The 14,177-nt window shown below is 44.2% G+C and overlaps 1 protein-coding gene across 6 annotated transcripts in view; it reads left to right on the forward strand.

Moving 5' to 3' along the window:
* The window catches only part of elavl2 (ELAV like neuron-specific RNA binding protein 2), a 49,131-nt gene that overhangs the window by 31,589 nt on the left and 3,365 nt on the right, over positions 1-14,177 (forward strand). For 4 of the 6 annotated variants that reach the window (XM_017460799.3, XM_053677432.1, XM_017460801.3 and 1 more), the window contains 4 exons: positions 5,272-5,375; positions 9,595-9,748; positions 10,561-10,786; positions 11,409-11,447. In XM_017460799.3, coding sequence (XP_017316288.2) covers positions 5,272-5,375; positions 9,595-9,748; positions 10,561-10,786; positions 11,409-11,447 — 523 coding nt within the window. The remainder of the gene's footprint in view (positions 1-5,271; positions 5,376-9,594; positions 9,749-10,560; positions 10,787-11,408; positions 11,448-14,177) is intronic. The other 2 variants (XM_053677434.1, XM_053677433.1) reach the window with 1 other exon arrangement.

The following is a 14,177-nucleotide window of genomic DNA, read 5'->3' on the forward strand; positions in this document are numbered from 1 at the left end:
TTTTTAAAACACGCAAGATTTGAGGTTGCCGATTCTGTTGACCGAAAAGTCAATAGCAGACTAAGCATTTCATCTCAAGTCAAAGCTCTCAGCACGAGTTCTCTCCTCGTTGCCTCGCTTTATATTCTCCGCGTCCTACGTTTATGAAATGGCGGGGTTTTTTGTTCCCCCTTTTTAAAAAAAAAAATTATAAAATAAAAAAAAAACACCACATCGGCAAGTCTAGATTGGCCGCCTTAACCGAGCAATATGTTCTCATTATACGTTTTTTTTCCTAAGCGAGCGCAGTTATGAAACTTCCCCGCTAGCCAAGCAGATTGGCTCACTCGCTTTAAAGAGCCATTTAATTGTTAAACGTTTCTGGTTTTATTCTAGGCACTTGTTTCGAGTCCTACCCCCACACGCACGCGTCTACTCGGCACGCCGCTGGCTCTGCGGCTCCTCGGCTCAGTAAGATGCGTTAAAATAAGCTCGGTCGGATTCTGCAGTCTCCCGCAACGGTGAATACGTCGAGCGTAGCTTTCTCTACGATCTTAGATCTCGCACGTTCGTCTGATTTCCGTTATGAAGAATTGATGCACTACATGCTTCGACGTACGGCTTCAGTTCAAGACTGTAACGAATGGCCATGTTGAAACCAGGCTTGCAAAAATGATAGACATGGCACATTCAAGAAAGCAACATAGCTTTTTTTTTTTTTCTTTTTTTTTTTCTCCCCAGGCTCTCTCTAAACCTCCTAATTATAGTTAATGCTGTAATGTTCTTCCTGCCCAAACCTTCACGCACAAGTAGATTATTGTGGTTTAATGTTTGTGTACATTTAGTAATGAATTAATTTGTTTTGTTTTTTGCCTAAACCGTATTCATATATAATTTATTTGAATCTCCTCAGTCCAAAAGATTTTTATCCTGTACGTTAAATGATGGTGTTCTCCTGGGTTTTGAGTTCCTGCTGCTGCTGCTCTAGATGGTGCGATGATGCTTTTTCTGGAATTAAGAGAGTTATTTAAACACACACACACACACACACCCCCGCCTTCTTATTGCATTGCAGAGCCATTCGGTTGTCGAGCGTACGCATTGGACTGAGTTTATATCTATAATGTATTTGAAGCGTGTATCTGACACTGGAGAAATCGGATCAGGACTCTGTATTAGCCGATAGTCGGTGCTAAATGACTGATCATGATAAACATGATGACGTATCGACACTTAGAGCGCTGGCTATAGACTTCACTTCCAAATCCTGTTCCAGGACCCGATATCTGACGGTTTGTCCTCCGATATCCGATCCACAGTCCACCATGTATCGGTCATCAACCTCATACTGTTAGTGTATAGGTCGCGGTCTATAGCCGTTATGTTAATAGTTGCTCATATTACCTGAAAATAAGGTTAGACATTTTGATAATGGACCGTTTGATTTCATCCACACAACTGTTTCCAGATCGGTGGCTCCTCCAGTAAAGCAGGTTCGTCTGTGAGCGAGATCATGCATCGTCGTGGCTTAGGGATGTTGAATCAAATCTCACTGTTCAATGTTTACACGCAGAAAGTGCATTTTTAGATAATCTGTGGATCTGTAATGTATTTAGCTATTAAACATCGAATAGGCTTCAAACTTATTAAAGCTGATGCAAGACCTATGAACAAAGTAAAAACAAATAAATGAAGGAAATGTCGGAACGTTTTACGTCGAGTGAGATGATTATCAGAAAATAAAGAACGGGTTAATGAAGAGAAACCGAATTCTGTCGTGCTAAACTGGAGTGTGTTGCTTTCAGTGATGTACGTTGTGTAAGCCGAGGCTCTCGGTGCACGAGGTGGCCCGTTGATCTTCAGCGCTTACGTAATTGCTGCTCTTTTGCTCTATTTTTGTTTTCATAGTGGTTTACGTTCATGTATGCGAATGGGCAAAACCTTGGTCGTATATATCCATCCAGAATATCAAGCAACAGGGGAGATCACACGCTTGTTTTTAAGCAGTAAAGTGTCTTAACGTTTCGTTTCCTCCAACTACATCTAGTTAGCTGATGACACCATGGTGATGGATGATGAGTAGGAGGAGTAGAGTGAAAAACTACCGTCGTTATCCTTCTCTACTGCACATGGGTGATGCTACTGTGAAAACGATCAAAAGGTTTCTCGTGTCCATCACGCCACTCTCCGTAGACCAAAAGCCCAGCGGTGCATGTGTTTCTGAGGAGTGGAGCCTGCCTTTCTACCATCCTCTCTACGTTCTAAATGATCATCTGATCTCTGTCTTGGGAAGTGCAGATTTTGTATTTTTTGAAACGCAAGATCGTACAGCAATTGGTGAAACCAGCTGATGAGGAAAACTTGCATTACATCTGGGTCGAAACCACTGTGGTAGATGACCCCATCTCCTGGACTCTTGGTCATGGACTCTTCATCTGGGGAACCATCAGCAGACTTCATGAATGTTTCTTCTCTTCTGCTTCCTGAGCAGCTCGTACATAAAAGCCCAATCTCCTCACTATCTATACTTTAGAACACACGGTTACCTTTTGGACTCCACTCTTGTAAGTGTTACAGTTGAATTTCTAGATCCCTTTAGTGCGGTTCCGGTCCTGCACGCTGCTTTGTCGTGATTTATGACTCTACAGTTTTGGAGCACAGTTACAGTTGCACTTTTGGACTTTGCGGTCCTTTGTGCCTTGCTCCTGTGTTGTATTACACCATTGTCCTGGAGAATCGTTGTTTTTTTTTTTTGTTTTGTTTTTTTCCCCCCTTCTCTCCTTCCACTGCAGGCGTCTTTCTGGCTAGAATGACAAAGATCTACTCGTGTACCTTTATTTAGTCCTGACCTCTGTCACTGCAGAGACTGAATCTTTTTTGTTTCTCTTGTTCTCTCCTTTCCTCCTAGCTCAGCTTTTCAGGTTCCTCGTTACAGCACACCGCCGTTAGATCTCCCACGGTAGCACACTAAACAGGGAGCCAATTATAGTGAAAGCAGATGCTTAGAGCCACTCTCTTGGGGACGAATGCATATTCCACCAGTCTAATTGGCACTTTGCTGGTTGGTTCTAGTGAGTGAAAGATGGCATGTGTGGCTGCTTTTTTTATTTTTAAAGTTTTCTTTTAATAATTTTTTTTTTTGGGGGGGCATCATGACTCTCATCATGTTCATGACTTTTTCTTTGCATTGGAAAGATGCTAGTTATGATATGGTAACCAATTCACCAAGTCACGTGTTAAATATGACATTCGATTGCCATTTGAAAGGATTTGTCACTTAATTGGCATCGACTACGAACTATTTGTAGATCTCCTATATGTGCAATTTAATTAGAAGTAAACGGTGCGGCAAAACATGGTGGTAAAAGTATAATGACGGGCATTGATGTCTTCCTGTTAATGTAACTAATCTGGTGTTTGTGCCAGAAAAGCAGGTGGAAATGAACGTTTCCACCACACTTCACTTTTATACACTATATGGCCAAAAGTTTGTGGTCACCTGACCATCACACCCATACGTGAGCCTTCTCTAAACTGTTGCTGCAAAGTTGGAGGCATTTCCCTTCACTGGAACTTGGAGGACCAGACCTTGTTCCAGCATGACGACGGCCCTGTCCGCAAAGCGAGCTCCGGGAAGACATGGTTGCAGTTAAGGTTGCAGTGGAAGAACTCGTGTCCTGCACAGAGCCCTGACCTCAACCCCACCGAGCACTTTTTGGGATGAACTGGAACGCCGACTGCACCCCAGACACCCTCGCCCGACATCACTAATGCTGAATGAGCACAAATGGACACTGAACGAAGAGCGGAGGTTATAACAGCAGAGGGGGACTCCTCCATCTGGAATGGGATGTTCACAAGGCACATGGGTGTGGTGATGACAAACTTTTGGCCCTATAGAGTCAAACATTGCATGGCATGTTGGCGCAATCTGTACGCATTTCTGTAGCCGGAAGCAGTGATGTAGTAGAGATATGCATGGGTAGTCGAATACCCAGTTTGGTATGCTAGTATAGGAATACTGACATAACTGGTCCAGAGGAAGCTGCTTGTGTATAATCAGGTTGTTGGGCGTTTTTGATGATTTGAGAAGCGCCAAAAGATTTCTTCCAATCTAACCTTTTTTTTTTTCTTCTTCTTCTTCTTTCTTTTCTTTTCCCTGTGCAGTGTGAAGCAGTTGTCTTGCGATGATGCATGTTTGGGATGGTTGAGCTTTGGGGATCCCAAAAAAAAACAAAAACTAAACACTCTCTACCCAGAGTAGGATTTCCTGTGTTGCTCTTTTTGCTGTAATTTTTTTTTTTGGATCCGACGGTGCGATTTGGCACAGCATCCTCTCTGCAATCTCACCGTCTGTGCTGATCATTAGAAGGTTTCACTTTAGCGGAGGAGGCTGAGCTGAACCTGACCAGCAGCTACATCTTGGCTGTGGAAATTGCATCGCTACCATGTGGTAGAAGGGAGTGGGTGTCGAGCTTTATTTTTGTTTTTATTTATTTATTATTTCTCAGGCAGATTTGAGATTGAAATTATTCAAGAGAACAGAGATCTTCATTGCTCAGCCTGATGAGTCATAGCAGCAGTCTGATTTTTATTTATTTATTTATTTATTTATTTATTTATTTATTTATTTCCCCTCCAGTGTCTATTAAAATAAAAACGTCCATCATATCAGGCCAGAGTAGAAACTTTCCCATTTTGCAGAGTTGCTTCAATCCAGTGAGGAGGGTGAACGGAGGGAATGCTTCTATGAGAGAAATTCTAATAACCTGCTGGCCTTTTATCGTGTTTTACAGTATTATCTTTAACCGCGTTGAGGACGTTTCAGTCCATCGTGATTGTCAAAATGCGGTCAAATTTGAGCATAAAGGCTGCTTTACACATTTTATTTTTCATCCATGGTTGGGTCGCTCTCCATCTCGGATGGCGGTTCACCTTTTGTTCGATACAGGAGGTGCCGTAATTTGTTCTTTAACCGACGTCTCTAACCTGTTTTCCTGTACCAGCACATACCCAAGTGTTTTATTCCACACATCTTAAAGCAGGCTTTAGACGGATACTGCAGCTCTCTAACCTGCCCGATTACCTAAAATACCGAGGCACGGCATTCCCAAAAGGAACGTGAGGCGATAATTTGATACGCAAGCTGAATTTCACGCATGACCTGTGACGTGCACCTGACTCGCCAGAGCTCGTGAATGAATTAAGTGCGGTGATTGATCGATTTATGAATGCTGTTTGATGTGACGTATAAAAATGCGATCTCGGAACCTACTTGTGTTTTTATTCCAGGTCAGAGTCTGGGTTACGGATTCGTGAACTATGTGGATCCTAAAGACGCCGAAAAAGCCATCAACACTCTGAACGGCCTGCGACTGCAAACCAAAACCATCAAGGTAAGAGGACTTGGGAAGAGATTCTGCGTGTGACTGTGGGATTGGAGAATACAGAAACGCGTACTATGCTAAATCGGACCTGCCAACGTACACACCTGTTCCGTAGGCGCTCCGCGTTTTAACACTGGAGTACAGTGTGTGTGTGTGTGTGGTGGGGGGGGTTTCTCCTTTTTTTTTTCTCTCTCTCCCCCCACTCTGCTTCCAATAAAAACACGAGATGAGCTAATTGACGTGAATCTGGAATGATTGACAGTTGCTAGATAGAGAGAGAGATGGATACTAAGTGCTTTAGGTAACATTTTCCCTGGAATTGGAAGAAAGCCTGCATGTAAACATGAACTAAAACAGACGAGGGGACACACTGCATTCTCGGCACTTAGATAAGTGACGTGTAAAAGGACTGTACTGTAAATGTCCTGTGTTTTTACCCCTCACTCCTCCATTTTTTCTTTTTTTTTTCTTTTTCCCTAATCTGGGTTGGCAGGTCTGCAAAACGACAATTTTCTTACAAAGCTCAACTTTCTAGATCTTCAATGAGGATAAAATGAAGTGCATTAGCAGCAGCGTGTTCCCGTTTCCAGTTTTCTTATCGTGCTCCAGCACTCCAGAGAGTGCGAGAGAGAGAGAAACATCTCCCGCTGTTCTTTTAGAAATGCTGATGCCCTCCGTGCGATTACAGTCTGCGAGCGTTAGCCGAGAAAAAGTCGTAAAGATGAGTTGGAACAAACGTGGTTCGAGGTCGTGAGGAGGAGGAGGGACGGATGAGCGAATGTTGAACGTGGAGTTATGGCGGCGCGTTCCTTCCTTCTGCTCTCAAACATAAAGTAGAGAAAAACAAGGGCGAGTTTGGTGGCGTTTATCGATCGGAGCTCCTGTGCGCACGAGCTCCGTTCAGAGCTTTAATTAAAAGCGGACAGTTTTTATCGACGTGGCTGAGATTGCGGCGCCGAGCCAGCGTCTCGCGTCTGCCAGCGTTCTAATTAAATTTAGGCAGATAAGCGCTGTGCACCGTGTCATGCAGGGGGAGAGAGAAGCAGGAACCGGTGCCGTTTTACATTTCTATATACAGTACGTCCTTCGAAACTGATCTGCCAAGCTTCCTGACGCATGAAGGTTTGTGTTCCTGCTTGTGGATTAAATGAGTAGGATGATGCTTCACGTCCATGTCTCGCTCTTTATTATCGGTGAGGAACCAAATCGCATAGCTGTGTATTGATGAACCAAAATAAAACCCACAATGCATCGAGAGGTACCTCTTTTCCATGATTGTGATTATTATTATCATTAAGCACCTCAGTGTCATTGACGCTGCTCTCCCATCCTTCTAACAAACGGTTGAAAGATGCCAGAAACATTGACCTCATCCGAGTAAAAATAAAAAGTTTTGAAGAGAAGTTTCAGCTGAGATTTGAAAGTACAGTAACTCCCACAATGCACTGCAATGCAGAATTCCCATGCTGCACTGTATTTGAGGAAGTGTGTGTGGGGCCCATGTTAAATTGGGACAGTGGAGTTTGCACCCTACATATAAATAGGGAATAGTGAGGATTAGGATGTATCCAGAGTGAGCTCGTGATTGGGGTTACGTGGCCTATATAGCGAGAAGGTTACGCGGTGCGACGCGTTTAGGGCGGGCGCGAAGATTAATTAGATTATTCTGAAAAACAATTCATCAGAGAGAAAAAAAAAATGCACACGGTGCACAAAAAATATAATCTTGTTGGCTGTAACCTTTGCTTCAGCTTATTATACACACAGTAGAGGTGTAACGATACACTCCGGTCACCATCCGGTTCACCGTACTGGCTTGATTCTCAGAGTATTTTAAACAAAACTTAAAAATTAAATAAATAAATAAATTAAAAAATTCCTCTTTTTTCCCCCCCGTGCCATACACTATATAAAATAAGATCAAATTTGCCGGGAAAACATTTTAGGATCAGTGCCTCGTCACTCGATCACAATTCACTGAAACGTTTCAAAATTATTATTTTTTATTTATTTAAAAAAAAAAAAAAGGTCCCGAAATTGGCATTAAATTTTATTCGAGGATTACTTTTTTCTTATTCAAGTGGTTTGATGAATTGTGACTGCCTTGGACACGTTAACGCTGTACAGTGACCGGTTTTTATTTTTGGAACAAATGCTAACGATTCCTTAAAGTACAAATACGTAAATGTACATTAACGCTGTGATGCCGGACTTGTGTGACGTCCAGTACGGTAGAGAGACGATGCACCCCTGTCTCGGCGTTCCTGTGGCTGCTACACGGTGTGAGATTGTTGATGGATCAGTAAGATAACAAAGAAAACGGTCACATCATGAATCTATAAAGCTCGACAAGAATCGGTCGTCTTGCGTTAGCACTATCTAGCTGTCTAGATAACGTTTCAAATGTAACGCGTGAGGAAAGTGTGTGTGTGTATGATCCTCCGTTTAGGATTTAGTCCTTATTGCTTGCGAGGGGAAAAAAGTCCGCTTATGATGAGTGGAACCTAAAGGAACTTTTATTAGCTATTAATAAAGATGATCACTTTATTAAAGAATATACTGACAAGTATGGTTTGTTCTTGGCGATTGTTTAGTATCATGGTGATGAGAAGTTTGGGGTCGTCTGGAATGATGTTTTAAAAAGTGCTTTACTCGACAGAGCGAGCCGTCAGGCGTTACTTCAAGTCCTCGTTTCATCGTGGTTTAAGGAGAAGATACGCACCGCACCGTGCAGTCATCGTTTCGCGTTTTGCCAAAAGCTTCTTAGCATATGCTCGTCGCCGGGGCTGCGCGTGAGCCGAGCGATCTGGTCGGCGTTTTGAGCAGTAACAGCTCACAGTTTGGAGAGGTGTTGCAGTCTCCTGCGTTATAAATATCTCCATCTGTTCCAAAGCTTTCTCGCTCTATAGACAGCGGTTGGGCGTGATTGCGTCCTTAGCTTAGAGGCTCGAGTGAGAATGCGCTATTGTGGCCCTGTCAAAGCTTTTGTGCGCGTGAATTTAACGTTTATTATGAAGAATAAAATCCGTTTCACAGCGCCAGCGCTTCAAAGGCTGACGACTTTTTCCTATTTGGGAGTGGGGGAGGGGGACCGAGGCTGGAAATAGACGACAGTAAAGTGCCATCCGCATGTTTTAATACGCTTACAGCGATTAGTTAACCTCCAAGGTGTGTGTTTTACTTCACGTCACTCTAGAAACCTCTGCGTCGTGGTTATAGCTGAATGGCTGCTATTGAGGAGTTACAATGAATGGAATTTGGGGACTAAATTGTGTCCGCTCTCGGAGATAAACGCCGCAGTCGTTTCAGCCGTCCTCCTTTCTGTGCTGTATAGTGAGGAATTTGTGATGAAATCTGGGTTTTCCAGCGATGGGAGGGGTGATTGTCTTTTTAATAGTGGCTTGGATAACGTGTGAAGGCATTCATGCGGTGAAGTCTTTCTCGCTTCATTTAAACAGTTTGAGTAAAAAAGTCAGATCTTGGAGTCACCTTGAAATGATCAGCTCGGCCGTGTTGCTTTCGGCCGTGCGGTCTTTGCACCCAGCAGCGGCAGTACGGTGTTCACGAAAAACCATCCAATCGCAAGTCGAGTGGAAGCACAAAGTGTTTGCGTTTGTACTAACGTGGGGTCAGAATCGGTCTGTGGCGGTACCGACCCGAACTGTACGTTCGATCTACACGGTGTTGGCAAAAGTTTGTGGATCATCGCGTGCTTGCCCAGGTGTTATCGAATAAGCTAATAAGCGTTGTCGTGTTGTAGCTGGTTAATATTTCCTGAAACGCGCACAAACCTGGACTACTAACTGGACTAGCTTGTTCGCTAGCATTAACGCAAAGGAACCTGAAGCGAGTGAACTAGCTCGAGACCGGTGTTCTGGAGCTCGTGGTTATCGTACACGTTTTAACGAAACGGAGATTTTAATTTCCGCGTTGTCTAAGGGGGTGTGTAACTTCTCTGCGGCTGCTGTAAAACTTTATTTGGGGGAAAACTAGTGCCTTATGTAGTGAATAGGGAGTGTGGTTTAGGATACATCCGCGGTGAACAGCTGATGGTGAGGGAGGTGGTTGTGTAGTGAATGGGCTGTGTGGATTGAGACACACCCACCAGAGAGTGACTTGGGCTTTTCAAACAGTGATTTGCGTCACGTTGCATCGCACCATCGAGAAATGACGCTCGAATGGCTGTTTTGTTGTTGAGCCGTGTGTAACGCGCGTGTTGTGCCGTCAGGTGTCCTACGCCCGTCCGAGTTCGGCCTCCATCAGAGACGCTAATCTGTACGTGAGCGGTTTGCCCAAGACCATGCCGCAGAAGGAGCTGGAGCAGCTTTTCTCTCAGTACGGACGCATCATCACCTCCCGGATCCTCGTCGACCAGGTTACAGGTGAGCGAGTTACATCGTTCCACAGGACTTGGAGCTGCAAGAAATACCCAGTATGGAAGTCCTGATCTGTTTTATTTGTGTCTTTTGTTAATGTGTCTCCACACTCGAGTAACTGCTGGATGTTACAGGTGTTGCTTCTTGGTCCCTAGAAATGTCTGTCACCCCCAACCCCCCCTCCCCCCCTCACCCCACCCCAGTTCCCTCCGTCATGGACAGATGAAATGGATTTTGGAGCAGAGAATGGCTGTGTGTAATGAGTCAGTCTCTCTTTCTCTCCCTCTCCATCCTCTTCCCTGAGGTGCTGCTTTAATGCAGAGCTTTAAAATGAATTTAGTCAGACTGATCTCCATTTCCAAAATGCCAAGTCGCTCTGTCATATGCAGGCTCTTTTGTCTTGCTTTCTCACACTTCCTATGTGTGAGATGGAGTGTGTTTTTTGTCTTCACTTTTGTTGCTATGTAAAGATTGACCTCGGTCCATTTCAACAACTTTTGAGAGGAAAAGAAATAAAAGGCGAATAAAAGAAAATTATGACGAGACTGAGCTTCTGATTACTGTGTTGTAGTATTGGCAGCTGAGCAGAACTAACAACAACAAAAAAAAAAACATGGATGAGAGAAGGACTAGAAGGAAAAATGTAATAAAAAATCTACAATATATTGAGGATATGCTAACATAACCATCCGTCAACCAATCGGAAGCAGAGCTTGGCTAGAGCATCCGGTTTCTTAACGAACCTACAAGGCCGTGATGTACGTCAGTGATCTTTCTTCCTGATCCCGAACCTGTGATGCGTTTTCTCCTGTGCGCAGGCGTGTCTCGAGGTGTGGGTTTTATCCGCTTCGATCGACGCGTCGAGGCCGAGGAGGCCATCAAGGGGCTGAACGGGCAGAAGCCTCCCGGAGCCACCGAGCCCATTACTGTGAAGTTCGCCAACAACCCGAGTCAGAAAACCAGCCAGGCTCTGCTCTCTCAGCTCTACCAGTCTCCGAACAGGAGATACCCAGGACCGCTCGCCCAGCAGGCTCAGAGATTCCGGTAACATGCCAGAAACAATCCTTTGGGGGAGGGGGCGGGCTGTTCGATTCGGCTAGTCTCGGCTTTGCTTACGATTCTGATATAATTATGAAGAGGATACAAACGTTCTCCCCGCTTTAGAGCGGAAGCCGTGTCGAGCTCCTTTTCCCCTTCGTTCTCTCATTACTTTTAAAGTGCCAATCAGAACGATGGAGCAGGTCACGTATAATTAATGTACCGCGTATAATAATGTGCCAGACTGCACGTCGCCGCATATAATTACGTTTAATTATTAAGTCACGATGCACGCGGGTAACACGGGATGTGTCGCTCTTCGATTTGAAACGGTGCACGTTTTAGTTTTGAGCGCGTCGGAGAGTTTCAGTACATGTCTGGGGTCGGCGCTAGAGCAGATGCTTCTGGTTTAATTGGATGCTTTGCTGGTTCTTTGATTGGCTGATGGGACGATCGAACATGTGAAGTGCACATGCAAAGGCTTGACTTTTTAGACCTAGAATGAATTAAATGCTGGTATTGTTGAAAACGTTCAGAGATGTCTAAATACTTTATGTATATTGGTATTGTGGTGAGTGTTTGTTACTAACAAAAGTATTCTGTGCTAATGGTCTTTGTTTCTTTTCAGGCTGGACAACCTGCTGAACATGGCTTACGGAGTGAAGAGGTAAATGTGCACATGAGCTCTGTGTGTGTGTGTGTGTGTGTGTGTGGAGAGTTCCTTGCTCAAAGACAGTAATTGAATCCCCCACTGGGATATAAGGGTTGCCACAAAGACTACAGTTATTAATATTGTTTCATCGGATGGTACAGTACGGTAACAAATCTAAATCCGTTAACATGGACAGCTTGTCAGGTTCTATTCCGAGCAAAAAGCAATATGGGTTTGCCCCCTGCCCCCTTACATAAATATTAATCCGTGTGCTGCCAAGTGTCTCCCACAAGATGCGTCAAGTTGACCTGCTTTAGCATTGAATCCACGTAAAGGAAGGCAGCGTTGCCGGTACTTCAAACTTTACGAAGCAGAGCTGGTGTGGCGTGGAAGCACGAAAGTAATACACGAGCACAAACTCGTATCCCAAATGCTCAACTGTGCAAGGGGTCGGGGAAACTGGTGCGAGTTGCTCAAGAGGTTCAGTTTAAATCAGGTTTGTGATCATATGCCGTTTCTTCACCGTGCGGTGTAACTTCCGTCGTCTATCATAACAGGAAGGGTCTGTTGGTAACGAGGCCGCGTTGCTCCTCACTCGCGGTGTAGATGAGGTGAACAGCGTAGCGCGAGTAAGATCTGTAATGTTAAATAAAAACAATGCGATCAAAGTAAACGAGTAAAATATGTCTAAAGGCAGAGATTAACAAACCGCAATGTACAGTGGAAGTGAGATTTTATTCAATTATTGTGGATAAAAAAAAATAATCTGCCGGGTGGGTGAGCGTGTCTGAATGGTGCCCCGTCCCATCTGGTGCGAGTTCTCCCGACGTGTGCCCAGTGTTCCCAGTATAGGCTCCAGATCCAGACACCCTGACTGGGATGACTCGCTTCCTGGAGCCGAGTGAATGAATGAACTTGGGTCTCTTCCGTGGCTGAATCACAGATGCCATACGGTTGGCTCTGTAGTGTACCGTGTCTGCTGTAGTGACCAAACAGGAAGCCATTTTGGGATGCAGGCTAACGAAGATTTAATTTGGGTCACGGGTTAGAAATGTAAAAATATCAGCGATACGAAAACATTACTGTGGGCAAATAAATAACGTTTTATGATGAATTTGTGATGCCCCATAAAGCTTACAGAGAGATGGGGGGGGGCTCCTTATTCGGCAGAATGTTGCACTACTGAAGGTGTGTTCTACTGTACACTAGGAAAGCCCTTCATTTTATTTAGTTATTTGTTTTTGTTTGTTTGAACCTTTCCCTGGTCGGCACTATTTTCAGCTCTACCCATATGTTTGTTTGGCATTCTCTGGGTACAAGGGTTATTGGTTACAGTACTGGGCACTTGGCAATGGAAATGCATAAGTGTGGGTGTGTTACTGTACCTCACTGTCCAGTGGAAAGGGTGTTCTGTGAAATGGGTTCTGTAGTGACTTGCATTTTGATATTTGGGTGAAAAAGATGAAGGGGAAAAAAAAAATTACATTTCTGCACCGTGAATTTAAATGAAATACAGAAGCGTCTCGTTCCTTTAAAAGACGGCCGGCGTCAGAATTCACGGTGCGGTTTTACTGGAGCAAAATGTAGCTCATACTGTTCCTAAAATGAGTGAGTGTGTGGTGTGTTAGGGACACACCTGTCAGGATGTGGCTGCTGAAAGAAGCTCAGCCGAGTGTGTGATCTAATCTGAAACCTGCTGAAATAATTCATGCCCTGCTGTTCTAGACTGCAACTACACACACGCACAGTGCTACACACTCCTTCGCTAGTTATTTATAGACTTTTTTTTTTTTTCCCCTCCCCTTTGGCAAAAACTCCACAGAGCAAATGGGAGGGAAAAAAAAAAGCATTTTTGTAGATTTCTGTCAGACTAAATATAAGTATATTCTCCTCACTTTCCTTTCTCCTCACCAAATCCTCAATTTTTCATTTCTTTGCTATTCATAAAAAAAAATTCCTGGCGTCGCTCTTCTCTTAGATACACTCCCGGCTAAAAAGCTGTAGAAGCAGCTTCATGGCATGAATCGAGCTGGAAGTCACGATGTACGTCAGCAACCTCACTCGGTACACTCGGAATGTGTCGTTTTCATAATGAAGTTAGACAGGCTCCTCCCCTAACCTGCGCACACACTGGGTAACGAGTACCAAGTAGAGCGTCACAATAACAGTGCTGTCTTATGGTATGTGCTTTGAGATGCGAGAACCAAGCACAACCCCCATGTGTCCCCAGCCACTCGTTGCGTTTTTTTTGGGGGGTAAATACTTGCATGATTATTTGCACTTGTTTGCATACTGGGCAACATGTGTACACTTGTATGTATGCTTGTTAGTGTGCATATTTAATAATGTTCTTGGGTATATACATGCGTACATGGTAACGATCTTACATGTGTAATTATTTGTGGGTACAATGGAAATAAAGTCTACACACCCCTGTTAAAATGGCAGGTTTGTGAAGGGTTTTTTTTGGCGGGGCGAGGGATAAAGCACTTGGAATAACCTGGTTGTAGAAGTGTGCACACCCCTCAGCTGATACTTTGTTGAAGCACCTTTTTGTTTGTTGCACCACTCAGTCTTTTTGGTCGAGTCAATCAGTGTGTCCTGTAGTGACTTGGCGATATTTTCCCAGTTTTTCTTCCCGAAACATTCCGGACTCATCGGATTGTGCAGGCAGTTCCTGTGCACGGGTCACCCCACAGATTTGTAGTTGGATTCAGGTCTGGGATCTGGCTGGACTTTTTAAAA

The sequence above is a fragment of the Ictalurus punctatus genome, chromosome 29 (assembly GCF_001660625.3).
Source record: "Ictalurus punctatus breed USDA103 chromosome 29, Coco_2.0, whole genome shotgun sequence".
In the NCBI taxonomy this organism is placed as follows: Eukaryota; Metazoa; Chordata; class Actinopteri; order Siluriformes; family Ictaluridae; genus Ictalurus; species Ictalurus punctatus.